Source organism: Hevea brasiliensis, chromosome 6 (genome assembly GCF_030052815.1).
Source record: "Hevea brasiliensis isolate MT/VB/25A 57/8 chromosome 6, ASM3005281v1, whole genome shotgun sequence".
NCBI classification, from domain to species: domain Eukaryota; kingdom Viridiplantae; phylum Streptophyta; class Magnoliopsida; order Malpighiales; family Euphorbiaceae; genus Hevea; species Hevea brasiliensis.
Window position 1 is genome coordinate 104,443,516 of NC_079498.1, and position 17,706 is coordinate 104,461,221.

The following is a 17,706-nucleotide window of genomic DNA, read 5'->3' on the forward strand; positions in this document are numbered from 1 at the left end:
ATTGAGTGTTTAACGCCTCTGATAAGCTGATGGCTTCATCCATGAGGAACTCAAGTGCCCTAAAGGTTGTTGTGATTCTAATCTTTTATCTGTTACTATAACCTTCTAAACCAGGTGATGACCACAGACACATCAATGATTGTTTTTTTTTTTTTTCTTCTTATTTGTTGTGTGTTAAACTCATGACTTTTCCTCTTCCCTTCCCATGTGTTTCCTATATGTTCACAGTCGGCTTGACGTTTTCAAGACATGAGTATCAGAGTATGCAAAAAAGGAGAATGTTGATAGGGTCGACTCCTCCGGATTGCAAGACTAGGTGCTTGGGTTGCTCTCCATGCGCACCAGTTTTAGTTCCCATACACCCATCAGAGTCTTATCTTAAACAAATGGAATACTATCCTGTTGAATGGAAATGCGAATGTGGAGATAAACTGCACGATCCTTGATATATTATGTATTAGGAAAACAACTCCTAGTTGCGTAGGACAAAGTTCTGAGTCTATGAAATAGAACATTTTATTCCATAAGTCACCATTATGATGACGATGATGCAACCAATTGGATTTATCTTCTACCTTTGACATATTAGATATTTCTTCGCCTTCCAGCCACACATGATTTGAAATACTAACCTCTCTCGACCATTGGGCTATTAGCCCAATGGCTTCTTATATACATATTGAAGCGCAGGACAAGTGTACATCATCTCATACCTGTTCCGTCAGCCTTTTTCCTTAAGACTGCAATATGGGTTGAATTCTAATGATAGAACAGGACATAGAGAGATGAGATGAACTTCCCAACATTTTACTACATTGAATCAAAACAATGGAAGTGATTTAAATCTGGAATATAGCAAGTGAGAAATTATACAAATTTTTGGTTTTATGCATTCAACATTCAGGGGATATCTGCATTGTTTTATATTTTGGATTGCAACAAATTGTGGTGGTAACCTTAATAGAAATTGGAGATTATTTAGCATTACCTCTACCATGTGTTTTTGGCTAAAATTGCTACTGCCTTTTCAGTCGGATTTCAGTTCTGGCTTTGATAACGCAGCTGCAGCAAAGTTCAAACTAACTGTCTGTCACAAATCCAGCTGATGAAAAGCAATTATTTTCTACAATGCAAAAGCATAGAGTGAAATTAGTGTCATTTTGTGGGCTAATTGAGGAAAGAAAAAGTTCCATCGAAATAGAGCTTAATATGCAAAGTGGCAAAAATAAGTTACAACAATATTGCGATGCACATGTCTTTCCTATTGGTTTTTTTTTTTGGATAAGTGCAGTTTTTAGTATTAATGATATCCAGAAAAAACTTAGCGTGCAATGTCTAACTAGTCATCAGACCTCCCCAATACACCCTTCTTATGAAAAAGCATGCTAAGTGAAAAAACTTGGAGCAAAACACAAAACAGAAAAAAGTCAAGAAAAACACCAAAGCAAAGGGTTCTAGCCATACTAATAGAAACGATAAGATGACCTGAAATCACAAAACCAAAACAAAACGCGGTAGATCCAAAATGCACTCCAAAATATGTGCAGAAGAGCAAATTGCAAGGGGTCTTGGAGCTTCAGAGCAACTCATCAATTGAAACAATTAGAGCAACCCACCGACAAAGATCAAACATAAATTGGACCATGAATCACTAATGAGAGATAAGCAAGGCTCTAAAATCCTCCTGACATGAATCGCCCACTTTTGTCAAATGATTCGCAAAATTGTTTGCTTCCCTTAAAATATGAATAAAAGGAATAAAAGAAATTGGGGGAAGAGTTTTGATCGGATTAAGGGTGGAGTTAAGAAGATTGTTCATTCTCCATGGAACCTTTAAAGCACAAGTTACCCAAGCAATAGCATTTTGAGAGTTTATTATTTTATTGACATACGACATGAATTATGGACAGTTTCACTTTGTACACACGTCCCGAAAAGTGCAGTCAGACTGGAGATAAGGAAATTTCTTCATAAAGCTGTTGAATGTAATTCATTGTATGAGGAGTTCAAAAAGGACAGCACTATGGAGGTAATACTTTAGAATAAAAGCAATTTAGAGTAATCTTCATTGCTATATTATCATAATTATTCTCCAAAATAGTGCATGCTCAGTATTAGGATGTATCACATTTAGAGCTTTGACCAATAGTTTTCAGGTTCTTCCCAAGCACTCAAAATGCTGCAAGTCACTCACAACATGAAGACACGATAATGCTAAAGCAATGGAACTTTCACAAGGAATGAGGTTACTGATGTGAGATAAAATTTTCTATTGAATTGCTGATGATATTAAGCTTTTAGGGTAGTAATTTCTGCATCATATCCATAACAAATCTTACCTTTTACAGTTCCAAAAGTGATAAACTTTGCAAGACAATCAAGTAAACATGTCAAAGCAAGCCTTTCTGCACTACACAAAGATCCCCAGTGAAGCCACGATTCAGATATTGTTCTGGAGAAGCAGCTCCCATGAATGATTTTTCTTCCACATATCACATCGGCTCATCTCTCTGAGGTAAAAAATGCCTTCCTGCTTTATTTCCATCAGATTTGGAAACTTCTATGTTGAGATTATCAGTTTGGTTCCCACTCCAATTGTTATCAGGCACCACTTTCCGAAAAACAGGTTCTTTCTCCTGGTTTTTCCTACCCTGGGCTGGAAGATGACTAGCAATCTGTTTTTCTTTTGCTTCCTGCATTTCTGCTGTAGCTTTTTTTTTTTGGTCTCAGAATAAATAATGCAGAATTCAAATATGTACAATCCCATTATGTGCATAGCACATACAACATTTGCACTACAATACATCATAAAAATTTTTCTGATCATGTAATCTAACATGGAAATAAGTTTATATAAATGCACAATATTTGTGGTGAAAACTATATCATTGTCAACTAACAGAAAATCGGAACTAGGGAAAAAGAAAGCAACGGATAAAAAAAAAAAATCACACACACACACACAATAAAAATCTTTTGCAGTTTCAGCTATACCCTTCATTCATTTAGACAAATTCTTGAGGGCAATTAGAGAATAATCAAAAAGGTAATTTATACAAAAACACATACCCAGTACTTTTCTGTTTAAAATAAGCCAAACTTCTAATTTTTATCAAATTAATTGAGCAAGCAAACAGTCAATTGGTTAATTATCGAACTGAACACAGATTTCAAAAAGATGGAAGAGGGGGCTTGAGGGTAGAAGAGCAATCCTATGACCATATTCATGCGTCTTTTTAGTTCTTAACCAGACAGCAAAATTTTAATGCATTATGTCAGAATTTCTTATCTTCTGGAGAAGTGCCAATACCAGCAAGAATTGTGGCAGCTTCTGATCCTACCACCAAAAAAGAGCACAGCTCTCTCATGTCCAGAGGATGAATGACATCTCCAACAATGATCTTGTACCATGATTAACAACATTAATTAGCTCATGCAGATGAAGAACATGGAACATTTTCAACAACTGAAAAAAAGAAAAGAATTACTAGGAAAATTATAAACCTGTATGCAAATTTTGAAGAGTGAAAAGCTGCAGAACTAACAAGGGAGTGAGAATGATCAACTGGAAAGGTAGGAAATGATCCAGGAAATCTGACAGGATATAACTGCTGACCAGAAAATATACAATTTAATATAGGTAGAGATGGATAAGTGAAGCTATCTTTGAAGTCAATTGGAGCTAAAAAATAAGCCACAAAAAAATGTATATAGCAAAGGATAAAGCAAAACTACATGCCCATTCAAGAAAACATAATAGTTGAAATAAGTGGAGCATCAAATCACAGATGTTATTATGGAGAAAAATAAATGGAATGACAAAAATTCAAGCCTGTTCAAGTGATAGGGGCAATATTACCATACTGTCATTCTCATAGATGCAAAGCTAATTGCTAAAAGATCAGTGAGCATATCCACTTCAAACTTACAAACCACACAGCAAGATAAGACCCTAGTCAAGACTCAGGATGTGAAGAATTACTTACCTGTTGATATTGTGTAAGCTTCTGAGCTTCTTTATATTTCTTTTCTGAATCAAGGGTTCAGAAATTTTCTCCTCCTGGAATCTTGAGAGAAGCTATACCCTAAGCATCCAATAGCAGCAAAAATAGCAGCATTTGTCAGCTCAACAAAGGCTTTACTATTACCATAGCCTCCCCAAGAATGAAGCATCCGCTGCTCACATACTTGCAATTTCTTGCAGTCAACACATTTGCAACTTTTAGAGCATATGATGTTTGCTTGAAAGCACTCACAGTACTTCATGAGGCAACCGGTTCTTTTGCAGTGGCATCCCTTGTTGTGCTTTCCCATTAATGGCACATTCTTTGCTTCATCCTAGATTTGTTGAAGAACATTCTAAATGCAGTTAATAAGTGAAGGGAAGGAAACAAGAGGAAATTTATTAAATGGACAAAAAAAAAACAATTACCATTATAGATGTACTGACAATGAAAGAAATGAGAGAGATTCAATTAAACTGCACCATGTAGCTTTGACACTAAAAATTACATCTTTAAAATGTTTTGTATACTCAATGCTCCAGAGTATAAGCCAAAGTCGGGCCATATTTTCTCAAGTGACAAGTTACTCTGTAATGCAGAAGTTCAACTCAGAACCTAATGTTAATTCTACCATGTTTTCTTCATTCATCAAACACTCACATCTCCTGACTCCAAAATTTTCAATATGTAATATCTTGCATTTATGTTATTTTCCTTTGGTCTAATTATTGTCACTGTTTTTTGGCTATAAATTTCCAATTAAATTAGAAACCTAAACAAACAAATAGATGAGGAACTGCCAGACATGCAAACACGACTGTTACAAGAGCATTAGCAACCACAGCAAAACAGCATAGCTTGTGATAAAACCATTAGGATAAACATCACGTTCTAGTTACTACAAGGGGTTACTTTTAATCATATTGAAGCTTCGGGAATAAACAGTACATAATTGAGTTGTTTAAGTAATTAACTTGGTCAATTTTCAATTGGCTTGAATTAAGGAACAAATCAAGCAACCAACAAAAGAGCTCTCTCAGAGATTAAAAGACGTGAAAGTTCAGCACCAGAACGGATCATAAATGGCTCTAAACATAAAAGATTGGAGAAAGAGAACCTATGTAGCTGACCTAACTAATCAGGACAATGTCTTAACTGACCTTATCAGCTTGAGTACTGGATGGACTACTAGCAGTCTTTAGCCTGAAAGCATTTGGATTACGCCACAGAATACTTTTAGCAGCTGATCTTCGTAGAGCCTAATTCTTAATATTATTATGACAATCAGCATAGCTGCATCCGTCACAGTATGATCCAGACGCAAGCATTCACAGTACCTGCACATTTGTACATAAGAATTTTCTAACTAATGAGGTCCAGAAAATACAATTTGCCCCAATAACTCAGAATTCCATTCCCACTCAGATAGATGTATGCATTGGAAAAAAAACACTTTTTTTTTTCTTTTTTTTGGAAGAAACGGCTTCTGGACAGTTACAAAGAACCCTACTAGGCTTCAAATACATTTAGTTCTGCACTAACAGCTTTAAGCACTTTGATTGCTTGCAATGGCATTGTCTACGACCGTTTGGAGTACGCTTGCTTGTTTTGGTGCGTGCCGGTGGCGGCAATCTTGGAGACGTTGCCTTCCTGCTCGAAGCAAATAAAAGGAAATTTCAACTGAGGCGTTTGACTTTTAAATCCAGAGGAAAAATGAAAAGAAGAAACAACCAGAAATTATAATAACTCCAATCAATTAAACTAGAGTGCAATGTTAACTTCAAAAGAGTTAAAAAAAGGAAAGGGAAAAAGCAACTCACATTGCATAAAATGAAGAACGGGGAGGCAAATGTTGATCTGCCGGCGAGTGTGAGTCCTCCGGCAGTGGCGGCTGCGTTGTGTTGACCAAGGGCGACAAGCCAAACTCGGTGAAAACTAGCCGCCTAGCCAGCTTCTTTGGTGTGAAATTCAATGTCTCCTTAACTGCAACTATCGTTCTTTCAACTGATGTAGCGTTTTACGCGGGAAATCCGACGTCACATTAACTGCATCTATCGTTTTAGGCTCAAGTGTTCGTCGGCGGGAAATCTCCATTCTAAATTTCTCCAGCAGTACTTCAAATCACAAGATAGAGATAGGAAAAGGGGAAAAAGTGAAGATTCAGTTAAATTTTAAAAAGTTAAGGGAAGGGAGACATCTAAACCCGGTTGGTTTGCCGAGAAAGTGTGAGAAACGAAAAAGAAAATGTAAAAGCTGAAAATCCTTAAGGTTCGCAATCACTAAAAACAAGAGTTCTACAGAGTTGTTAAAAAGTTTGGGTCTCGTGCGAGCAGAAATGCAAAACTAACTTGAAACGTGAAAATTCCAAAACAAAATTTGTTGTAGATTCATTTTCCTTCGTTTTCTTAGAGACCAATCAGAAATTAAAAGCTCTCGATTACGTAAAAACAATTTAAAAAAAATATCAGAATACCATAATGCAATAAAAATCAAGTTTGAGATGTTTTTAACACGTTATTGCCTTATGTTAAATTTATAGTTTTTATTATTTTTTAAATTTTATATATTAATTAAAAATTTAAAAATATGTAGTATTTTAATATTAATTATATAATATAAAATTTAAATATTATTACTCGTATTATATTTTTAATTTTTAATTTATAAGTTGTTTAATAATTTATATAAAATAATTAATTTTTTAAATATGTGACAAAATGTTGTCTAATATTTGGTAAAATAAATTAAGTGTTGATAAATTAAAAATGCCAAAGATTTTAGTTAAAATTAATAATAGGAGGCATAATAAATTAATAATAGGACGGGACGAGAAATAGAGAAGGTTCCCGTTGCCGTTAGTTAACCATTCTACCGTTACGTTTTACAGGCGAGTTAGATCCACCCTGGGTTGTCAATTTCTGCATCGAACTAACAATATGTGAGTCTTCCTCGCGCCCTCCCTCACTCCCTCCCTCGCTACCTTTCTCCCTTGCCCTTTCTCGCAAAATCAGTATCAGATAATCATCAGCAGCTCAAACTAATACAGAGGGAGCCACCCCAGCTATGATTGAAATCTCATTTCATTTCCAAACTAAAGGTTTCAATTCTCTGTTTCTTACCTTTTCTCCTTCTCTATAGGCCCCTTTGTTAATTAAGTTCTATTTAGCTACCATGCTCAGTGTTGCTCTTTTTTTTTTTTTTTTAATTAAGATTTAGGTTTTCTTTTTCTTTCTAATTTAAACTTCATCGCCTTTCTGATTTACGATATATTTTTTTTTTTTTGGTTTTCCCTCGTGCATCTAGTTACGTTCAGATCTTGATCGAGTTTCGACATGTTTAATTATCGGTTTCGTATTAATGATCCTTATTCTATTTTGATAATAAATTCAGTGTTGCATTTCTTGGTTTGGGTCATTGGGTTTGTTAGGTTAATTATGATATATAATTTGATTGTTATTTTTTTTTATTTTATGATGTCTGGGGGTGTAAATGCAGGGGTAAGTATTGGATCGAGTTCTTGAATTGGTTGCGTTAAGGGATGGCGTGGTTTAGCGGGAAGGTGTCCTTAGGGAACTTCCCGGATCTTGCTGGTGCAGTGAATAAGCTCAGCGAGAGCGTCAAGAATATCGAGAAGAATTTTGATAGCGCCCTTGGGTTGGAGGAGAAGTCCGATTCTAGCAGCGAAGGTATTCATATTTCTTGTCGTTATTCCATTAGTTGTTAACAAAATATTATAAGTTGATGGTGCCTAGTACAAGCTACATTATCATTCATGTGAAATTAGTAGTTCACATTTTAGGGTGACATAGGTGATCTTGTTGGATTCAGTAGAAGGCTGTGATTTACTAGTGGAATGTTGGCCCTAAAGCATTTTGTTGAATTAGCCAAAATAAGTAGTTTTCCATGTCCATATTAGCATTCCATATCAAGGTTCTGGTGCTAGAAATAATACGAATGTGGAAATTCACATCAGTTAGTGAATGACACAATCCACATATTTACATATGGAAATCTTCAAGTTACAATTAGAGATTGATTATATTTATAATCCCTCCTATGTGCCTGTCAGCTTCAGGACTATGGCCTGTTATGTCCTTTATGGGACAAAAAGGTGAGGATAGTAATACCGAATCTTCAGCAAAAACTGGATCTCCTAAAAAATTGTCAACAGTTGAGGAAAGTGGGACACAAAATTCTGCCACTGAAAGACCTACAGTTGAAAGAGAAAATCAAGTTCTCAAAAATGAAAAAGAGGATGAGAATCTGGAGATTGCAGTAAAAGAAGATGATGTGATGTCAGACCCAGTCAAATCTGAGCCTGAATCACAATCTGTACCTGTTGTACATGATGTTAAGATGCTGGATTCAATTGACAATCCACAGGAGAAGGAGATCTTAGAAGTGGGGCCTGCTGAAAATTCAGAGTCAGTGGAGGTCAAGACAGGATCTGTTCGAGTTGATCGGGATGAGGATGATGCTGTCATCCATGATGAGTCATATACAGTTGTTGATAGGCATGAGAGTAAAGATGAACATAAGATGCAAACAGAGGAGGTTGTAGAAGAAGTTTCTCCTGTTCTGGCTGAAATCTCAAATGATGTCCAATCTGAGGCATCAAGTGATACTCAAGCTGGAGTAGCAATTGATCCATCTGGTTCACTGGTCAGTGCTGAAGAGACAAAGATGACTTGTGAAGTTTCTTTTCCTACTGCAGTTCTTTCAGATGAATCTCCTGATATGGTTCCTGAAAGAGTTTCTGATGAAAATGATGTGAATATTAAGACAGTTGGAGAGGTCAGGCAAGTCATTGATGGTGAGATTGAGACTAAAGAGCAACGCCTGAGCTCAGCATCTAATGTGTCTGATTCCTTAGATTCAGTGGTCGAACTAGAAAAGGTGAAGATGGAGATGAAAATGATGGAAACTGCATTGCAAGGTGCTGCAAGGCAAGCTCAGGTATCTTGCTTTGTTGTGCATCTTGCAGAAACGTTTTATACTCATTGTTGATTTTCTCACATTTAACATTACATACATGAAATTCAACTCCCTTGTAAATTTTTTTCAGGCAAAGGCTGATGAGATTGCAAAGTTGATGAACGAAAATGAGCACCTGAAAGCTGTGATTGACGATTTGAAGGTCACTATGAAATCTTTTTGTTCTTTGTTCCTTTAAATTGCCATAGACTGGGTAAATGTAATTGTATTTTTGTTTAATTAATTGAATTTTTTTCTCTGAATTACACAAATTACATTTTCCTACTACATATTGATGCAATGACTTTATTCCGTTTTCCTTTGGCATAGTTTGTAGTTTTTATCTTAAAAAAATCAATAATTTATTAGTGTTTGTGATTGTTCAGAATTAAAATTTGTGATGGTTACATTCTTTTCTATGTTTACCTATTTCAGTTCCTATGATTTATGCTTCTGATACTATTACATTCTGACGCAGCGAAGCTAGATAAATCACTCACACACACGCGTGAGGAAAAGAGAATTTTCTCTATTTTTCACTCTTGTGCATAGAGTGTGTTTCTATTTGAACTTCACGCTGCTTCAGGAAGTATCAGAGCGGGGAAATTGCCCCAATTGAGATGACTTACCTTGATGGAGGTGGCGATTATAGTGGTTCTTGCGACTGTGATCGGGGAACTAAAGCCCTTTACCATAGGGACAAAACGTTGCAACAATGGGAGTGATGATCAGAGTGTGACAGATGGTTATCAATAAAAATATTAAAGAGAATTTTCTCTATTTTCCACTATTGTGCATAGGGTGTGTTTCTATTTGAGCTTCACGTTGCGTCACATTCTTAGATTGAAATTTAAAATGCTATAGTATGCTCTCACATTATCACTTTCTTGTTAGTATAATGGGAAAAGAAGCTCATCAAGTGCTTATGTCTTCTTGTGATTTGTTGCGTTGCCTCATGTATCTTGAAGAAACATGTTCAGTTTCCTTAAATTTTATGTTCACACAACAAATTCATCATCGCTCACTTTCTCTCTTATTGATTGTGTGCATTCTATGATATGTAAATTAACTCTCTTTTCTGCCTCTGGGCTGAATGTTAAAATTTATGGCTAAATGTTGTGGAACAGAGAAAATCTAACGATGCTGAAATTGAGTCTTTAAGAGAGGAATATCATCAAAGAGTTGCAACCCTTGAAAGAAAGGTATGATCGTTTTTTCCAATGATGAAATCTACTATATTTTTAGTAAACAAAAATCTTTCTTGCATTTAGAATGTATGAACATGTTCCTTTTGTTTATTTGCAACTACAAGCAAAAAGGTGGCTGTTGTTGTCTTGGTCCTCTTAGAGAATGAGCAGTTGTTAACTGTTTCATATGTAATTCAAGAACCAAGATATAACCAAAACCAAGATGAGATACATACGAACTATATATATTGCTTAACATATAAATCGTACCTAGTAAAAAATTGTGTACTACAAGTTCTTAGCCGTTCCATGCATAATGTATTTATGAATTACAGTGCTAATATAAAATGTAATTTGACTATATTGCCAAAAGCCAGGAAAGAAGTTCTAGCTGATTTTTGCTGTACCTTTATCATATTTATCATGCCTGTTAAAAAAAACTAATGGAGAAAAAGGTGCTTTGTATAGAATATTGGCTATATTTGAATTTTGGCAAGTTTTGTAAGTGTTTAATGCATGTTTGTGTCCCAAAATGGTGGAAAACGTTTATGAAACAGACTCCATTTAATTAGAACTTAAAATTTAGATGCTTGAGGTAAGATTTTCTCTATACAATATAGAAAGAATCTCTGTTTGGGTAAAATTAATCTGCTTGCCTATATTTTCATCATTGCTGTGATTTAATTACAAAAATTGGAAGTTTGGTTGCAGGTTTATGCTCTTACGAAGGAAAGGGATGCACTCCGGAGAGAGCAGAATAAGAAAAGTGATGCAGCTGCACTTTTGAAGGAAAAAGATGAAATTATCACTCAGGTTATGGCTGAAGGTAGAGCTACGAAAATCCTTTTCTCCCCCTTTTTTTTACCATCTTGGATGCACCGTACTGGTTATTCTCCTTCTTTTGATAGAAAAAATGCTATATTTTCTCCTACCATTTTGTGGTCTATATTGAATCTTTTTTTGGGTATGCATGACAAATTAGTTAGACTTAGGCTTTTGTGGTGTAATTACGTGTATTATCAATAATTATAAATGGATATTTCTTCCACTAATAATAGTTCTTTGTATGGTTTAGCTTGTAAAGAAAATGCATTATTTTTGGTAAATTTGAAATGTTCAATGACTTGCATCTCAGAACTTGAAAATATCTGTTATTCCAGGTGAAGAGCTTTCAAAGAAGCAGGCTGCTCAAGAATCTACAATTAGGAAATTAAGAGCTCAGGTATTTTACTGGCTTAATGATTCTTAGAACTTTTAATTTTTAATACCACTTCACCTGTGCACCTGCCTCTCTAATCTAGTAAAAGTTTCTCCTGGTTTACACTCTTTTTCTGAAAGCCTAGATTAGAGAGCTTGAAGAGGAGAAGAAAGGCTTGATGACCAAACTTCAGGTAATTTGAATCAAAACTGGAAAATTTGCTAGCTTGCTAGCTTACATTTCTAATTACACTTATTCCCCTCAGCTTAAGTTTGAATTTGTGATGAAATTGTCTATTATATATGTGTTTGTCTGATATATTGTCTATACAAATAACTAATTTGTTTTCAGAAAATTTGCACAGCATGATTCTGGCATTTATTTGTCTATGAGAATTCAGTTTTTAATTGGAATGAGCATCTATGTGACTTGAAAATAAAGACAATTCCTTGCATATTGCGGTGAAGCAGAATTTCTTATAACTTTTAACATCTTATCCTGTTATTTCTTCTACGTTCATGTTACAAATTATCTGCAAGCTGCAGGAACAACAACCAAAAAAAAAAAAAAAAAACTATATGGGCGACTTATGAATTTGCTTCAGCTTAAGTAGCTATTTTTAAGGCCATGTTGAATTTTATGAAATTGCTCTGGTCCACTTCCAGGTGGAAGAGAATAAAGTAGAGAGTATCAAGAAGGACAAGACAGCTACAGAGAAGTTGCTGCAAGAGACAATAGAAAAACACCAAGCAGAACTTGCAGGACAGAAAGAGTATTATACAAATGCTTTGACTGCAGCTAAGGAGGCTGAAGCATTGGCAGAGGCACGTGCCAATAATGAAGCCAGAACTGAATTGGAGAGTCGTTTGAGAGAGGCCGGGGAGCGTGAGAATATGCTAGTTCAGGCACTTGAAGAATTAAGACAAACTTTGAGTAGAAAGGAGCAGCAGGTTGTTGCTCATTTTGCTGAGATTGTTGATTACATTGAATCTTATTGGTGTTGCATAATTAATGACTAGTTCACCTTTTCATTACTTTTGGATTTTATAGGCTGTTTTTAGAGAAGACATGCTTCGTAGGGACATTGAAGACCTTCAAAAGCGTTATCAAGTGTGTTGAACTTCCTCCATTGTGCTTTAAGTAAATTTTGCTTTATTTTTCATTAGTTTTTAGTTGTTATAGGTGGTTTTGCTTATTCTTCTTAGGCAAGTGAGCGCCGGTGTGAGGAATTGGTTACTCAAGTACCTGAATCTACAAGGCCTCTTCTAAGGCAGATAGAAGCGATGCAGGTACATTTGTAATTTTTTTTTTTTATCAATCTTTAGAGTTTGTATAGGGAAATTTTTGCACTTCAAACTCTTATTGATTTGTTTGTGATTTATAACTTCTTTCATCCATTGGGAATAGGAAACAATGGCCAGAAGGGCTGAAGCTTGGTCTGCTGTGGAGAGATCTCTAAATTCTCGACTCCAGGTTCCTGAACATATTTCAATTTTAATATCACACATTCAGAACTTGTAAATATGTTCTATTTATTAATTGTTGTTGCTTCTCCAGGAAGCAGAGGCCAAAGCTGCAGCTGCTGAGGAAAGAGAGCGATCTGTGAATGAACGCTTGTCACAAACCTTATCTCGAATTAATGTTCTGGAAGCTCAGGTTGTTTTTCTTTCCATGGACAACCTATTTTAAGTGATGGAGCTTAATTTATTTAGAACAAGTTTTGATACCAAATTGATTTAAAACAAGAAGAACACAAATGGTAGAGAAACAAATTCTCAAATTTATTAAATCTTAATAATAATAGCATCTATAATCTCTTTCTAATAAAATACCGGAAAACACAGCTATTCATAGTTTATCAACTAGTCCTATTATATTAGTAACTAATTAGGAATACTAAATCAAAACAAATTAGGAATCCTAAATCAACTTAAACTTCCTAAATAAAATACTACTTCCAATATAATAATAAAATTTCTAAATAATATAAACTTCCTAATTAATAGAATACTAAAGTTCCTAATTTTATACTGAAAAATTACATTAAAATAATTTGTAAATATATTCTTCCAATACTGCATCATTAATTTAATTTATGCTGAAATCAGTCATCTGTTTTTCAGATTTCCTGTCTTAGAGCAGAGCAGACGCAGTTAAGTAAGTCCCTTGAAAAAGAGAGACAGAGAGCAGCTGAAAATAGGCAGGAATACCTTGCAGCCAAGGAGGAGGCTGACACTCAAGAAGGTCGTGTGAACCAACTAGAAGAAGAAATTAAAGAACTCAGGCAGAAACACAAGCAAGAGTTACAAGATGCCCTGATTCACAGGGAGCTTCTACAGCAGGTTCTGCATTTATTCTTTTGTAGTATTCATGCAGTGTATAGTTTCCATAACTATGCTTACAAGTATACCTCCCCTTCTCCAATTTTTCTTTGTCAACAACTATGTCATAGCTAGGATTTAGTCTGATGCTTTGGCAGAACATGCTCAACTTGATATGTTTTGAAGAAATAAACCAACAAAGTGGGGAAGATGTTGATTTTTTAACTCCTGGAAGCCAAACTTTGAATTTGATGATAAGAAACTCCATTTTGACATTATAAGAAGGGCTTCTTTGAGATTATCTAGTTCATTTTTGAAACGCATGCTACAATAAACTGGGTGGTTATGCATACATATGAGACTTGTCTGGATATTGGAAATAAAAACTTTATCATTGATGTATAATATTTGATGTAGGATTCCTGAATTAAGCTATTGATTTATTATAGGAAATTGAGAGGGAAAAAGCTGCTCGATTGGATCTGGAAAAGACAGCTCGTATGCATTCTACTGCTGCATCTGATCAAACTCCCACAGCAAAGAGCAATTCTGGTTTTGAGAATGGTTCGTGCTTTGCTTTCCAATGTTGCATCAGTTTATTTATTTGTTGCCTTGTTTATATATGTTTTGTTACTTTTCAGGAAACTTGAGCCGAAAGTTCTCAAGTGCTAGCAGCCTAGGCAGCATGGAGGAGAGCTATTTTCTGCAAGCATCTTTGGACACATCTGACAGTTTCTTTGAGAGAAGAAACCCTGCAGGGGCAACCATGAGCCCATACTACATGAAGAGTATGACACCTAGTGCTTTTGAAGCTGCTCTTCGTCAGAAAGAGGGCGAACTTGTATCATACATGTCTCGTTTGGTATGCTTTATTCTTTTGAACCGTGTTTGACATATGTTTTGTCACCACATATATTCTTGCTGTATGCTATCTTGTCCTTAATGGGCCTGGTGTCTAGAGCTATGAGACATTGGAACAATTCCATAGATTTATGGGGATATAACCTGTCATTCTATTTCGTATTCAGCTTGATCAATTATTTACTCTTTTATGTGCTTCAGACATCTATGGAATCAATCCGTGACTCTCTTGCAGAGGAGTTGGTCAAAATGACAGCACAGGTGAGTTTCTACAAGTTATTTTAAGCACGTCAAATTTATAATACAGGTGATTTTCTATCTTTTATCATGCTTTCTGTATCCTCTGATTTCTCATGTTGAATGCAGTGTGAAAAGTTGCGGGCAGAGTCTGCCTTGTTGCCTGGCATTCGAGCAGAACTAGAAGCATTAAGGCGGAGGCACTCAGCTGCGCTGGAGTTAATGGGTGAACGTGATGAGGAGGTGTGTATGCTAACCCAGTTTGTGATTGCTTGCTTTGATCTCAAATGAAATGTTAGGCCTTAAATTGTTGTAGATTGAGGTGTATACATTATGGTGCTGGTGCTGGTGCTTTTACATCCTGTATTCCAATTACATGTCCGGAATGTGCTGGACCTGCCAATTCATTGGCAGGATCCTTGAGAGTTAAGACTTAAAACTAGTCTCCAGCATTTTGAAGAGTCTTCTGATGCAATTTATGTTTCGCCCCTCAACCTATAAATACAATGGTGGTTCTGAAATTAGGTCCTGATCCTGAATTATACCAAATAGATTAACCATGTTTAGTCCCTGCTGTGCTTATTAAGCTGTAAGGGTGTCTGTCACCTCTGGCAGTATTGCATTTCGCTACTGGAAACTGCTGCACATCTTTGTTTTTCATATAGCCGACTCCAAATTTTTGGGATAAAGGCTTAGTTGAATTAAGTTGAGTTGTTCTTCTGACCTGCTGGATCAAGCAAGGTTTTGGAACAATGAATGAAGGGAAAAAAAAAACCTAGAATCAATAATATGCCTCTTTTGTGAATTAAAAGTGGAGAAATAATGCATAAAATTGAATATTATTTTATTTCATAGATTCAGAAACAATGGATGATACAAGAAAATATAAGTGATAATATGGTTCTTTGGTGAATTGAAAGGGGATAAAAGAAATGATATGAAATTTTATTTCATAGATATGGAGGAGGCATTTTTTATATACTTGACCACTTGTTAAGAAGTTATATAACTATTGGTATAGATTTGATGATAGAGAACAAGCTTGAGGGTTGTTAACCTTTCATTTGCTTATTATGCTATAAACCACAATTTTTATTCTTTTGGCATTGCCAACCACAAGCATTGTCTTAGAGTCATCTATTTATTATTATTTGTTTCATCATATTGTACTTAATTTTGTGCATTGAACCTTTTCTTAAATTAAGAAGCATGTCGTGATTTCTTAAGTTAGTTTAGAAAAGGATGGTAGGGAAATCTTTGAATCCAATGAATGGTAGCAGATATTATTCATAGCAAATATTCTAGAGCAAATATAGGCATGCAGTTGCAATATTGCACAAACTGCAGGATTTCTGGCTTTATTGATTCTGAAATTTCTTGATATATATATATATTTTTTTGTTTCTTTACATTTTATTGTGGTCAACTGAAAAACACAGTATGTACATGGTATAGCTCATTATGTCCTGATTGAGAGAAATTCCCATTTATTCCTAGTTGGAGGAACTTCGTGCTGATATTGTAGACTTGAAAGAAATGTATAGAGAGCAAGTAAACTTGCTTGTGAATAAGGTATTTTGCCCTACTTGCTCATTATTAACCTCCAAATTTTCTCCAAACTTTTGTTCATTCATTGATTTATGTGTACTCATAGCACTACTTATATTTATTGACAGATCCAAATGATGAGTTCATCAGTGGGCAATACCTAATGAGTTGACTCTTGACAGATTTTACCTACTAGTTGGGAAGTTCATGGTATAGTTTATAGTACATTCAGTAGATCCAATTGATCATTCAAGAGTTTTTCCTCCATACTTGTGTGAATTGAGTTGTTTGTTTAAGTGTTTTGACGGGAGATATTCAGAGTGCGTAATGTAATTTTGCTGTATTTGTTGTATAGAAAAAATACAAACAAGAAATTTGTTTTCCGGCATGAAGATGATTCTTAATTATTTGATTTACTTACAATTATAGACATTCATTATTTTCTTGTTCTTTAGGAGAAATAAATAAATAAGACTTATGCCCGTTTATGCATAGCTCTCCCACTTATAATAGCAAGGGAAATTATTACATGGGATGGGGCTAGCGAACCCTTGCTGTTGGTTCACCTACTTACTGCAGGAAAGGTTTAGGGGGTGTTTAGTTTACTTTTTTAGGGGGTGTTTAGTTTATTAATAGAGACCTAAACCAGTGAATTAAGATGTTTTGTAACTTTAAAAAAATTGAGTCGATAATTGATGTGCTACTGATATAATACTTATCAGCTGCAGTTTGTATCAGTTCTATTGTTAAAGTTGTTTTTCATTAACAAATAACTGATTTGATTTTATTTTTTATTTAAATTATATTATTTTTTTCTATGTAAGTGGAAATCAATATTATTAATATTGTTTGCTTTTATCTTTTTTATTTTACAATCTTAATAGCGTATTATAATTTTATTAAAATATTTTTTATTAATAACATAAAATATAAAATATTTATTTATTATAAAAAATAAGTTTTTTTTAAACTTAAAATTATAAATTTTTTTCTTTACAAACAAATAATTACTTTATTATTTTGTAACTACATTTTAAAAGTATTTAATTATTTTTTAAGAAATTTAATTATTTTTTTATTGGAATAATAAAATAAATAATATGATATAATAAATCAATAATTATATTTTTATTTTAATATTATAATAAATGACATAATATATGAAATTAATAATTATGTATTTATTTTTATAATAAAATAATATAATATAATAAATTTATAATTTTATATTTATTTTAATAATAAAATAAAATATATTATATATATCCTTAGTAATAGTAATAGCTATCGTTGCATTTAGCAGTTAAATTAAATAAGCTTTTATTGTACCTAACACCACCACCACCTGTATCCGCAAGCTAAGCAGCAGCTGCTGA

The 17,706-nt window shown here is 34.4% G+C and overlaps 1 protein-coding gene and 1 long non-coding RNA gene across 7 annotated transcripts; one reads left to right on the top strand and one right to left on the bottom strand.

Annotated features, from left to right (window-relative positions):
- Positions 1-498: 498 nt before the first annotated feature.
- On the bottom strand, positions 499-6,496 carry LOC110644336 (uncharacterized). 5 transcript variants are annotated; one of them, XR_009149562.1, is made up of 7 exons: positions 5,825-6,496; positions 5,165-5,654; positions 3,987-4,338; positions 3,505-3,608; positions 2,340-3,401; positions 989-1,062; positions 499-810 (listed from the first exon to the last, which is right to left on the bottom strand). It is a non-coding gene; the product is annotated as an uncharacterized LOC110644336 (long non-coding RNA). The 5 variants fall into 5 exon arrangements; XR_009149561.1 differs by having other exon boundaries at positions 989-1,123; XR_009149560.1 differs by lacking the exon at positions 499-810 and having other exon boundaries at positions 822-1,123; positions 5,165-5,341; positions 5,458-5,654.
- Positions 6,497-6,853: 357 nt separating this feature from the next.
- On the top strand, positions 6,854-16,769 carry LOC110644331 (golgin candidate 5). Of its 2 annotated transcripts, none has more exons than XM_021797037.2 (20): positions 6,854-7,101; positions 7,500-7,690; positions 8,074-8,960; positions 9,070-9,141; positions 10,106-10,180; positions 10,877-10,991; positions 11,326-11,387; positions 11,509-11,556; positions 12,029-12,313; positions 12,414-12,473; positions 12,569-12,652; positions 12,771-12,836; positions 12,921-13,019; positions 13,487-13,705; positions 14,134-14,248; positions 14,326-14,546; positions 14,747-14,806; positions 14,912-15,025; positions 16,280-16,354; positions 16,459-16,769. In XM_021797037.2, exons 2-20 carry the CDS (start codon positions 7,543-7,545, stop codon positions 16,492-16,494), a joined length of 2,841 nt encoding a protein of 946 aa, XP_021652729.2. In that variant the 5' UTR covers positions 6,854-7,101; positions 7,500-7,542; the 3' UTR covers positions 16,495-16,769. The 2 variants fall into 2 exon arrangements, with proteins under 2 accessions (XP_021652729.2, XP_021652730.2); XM_021797038.2 differs by having other exon boundaries at positions 8,080-8,960.
- Positions 16,770-17,706: the final 937 nt, after the last annotated feature.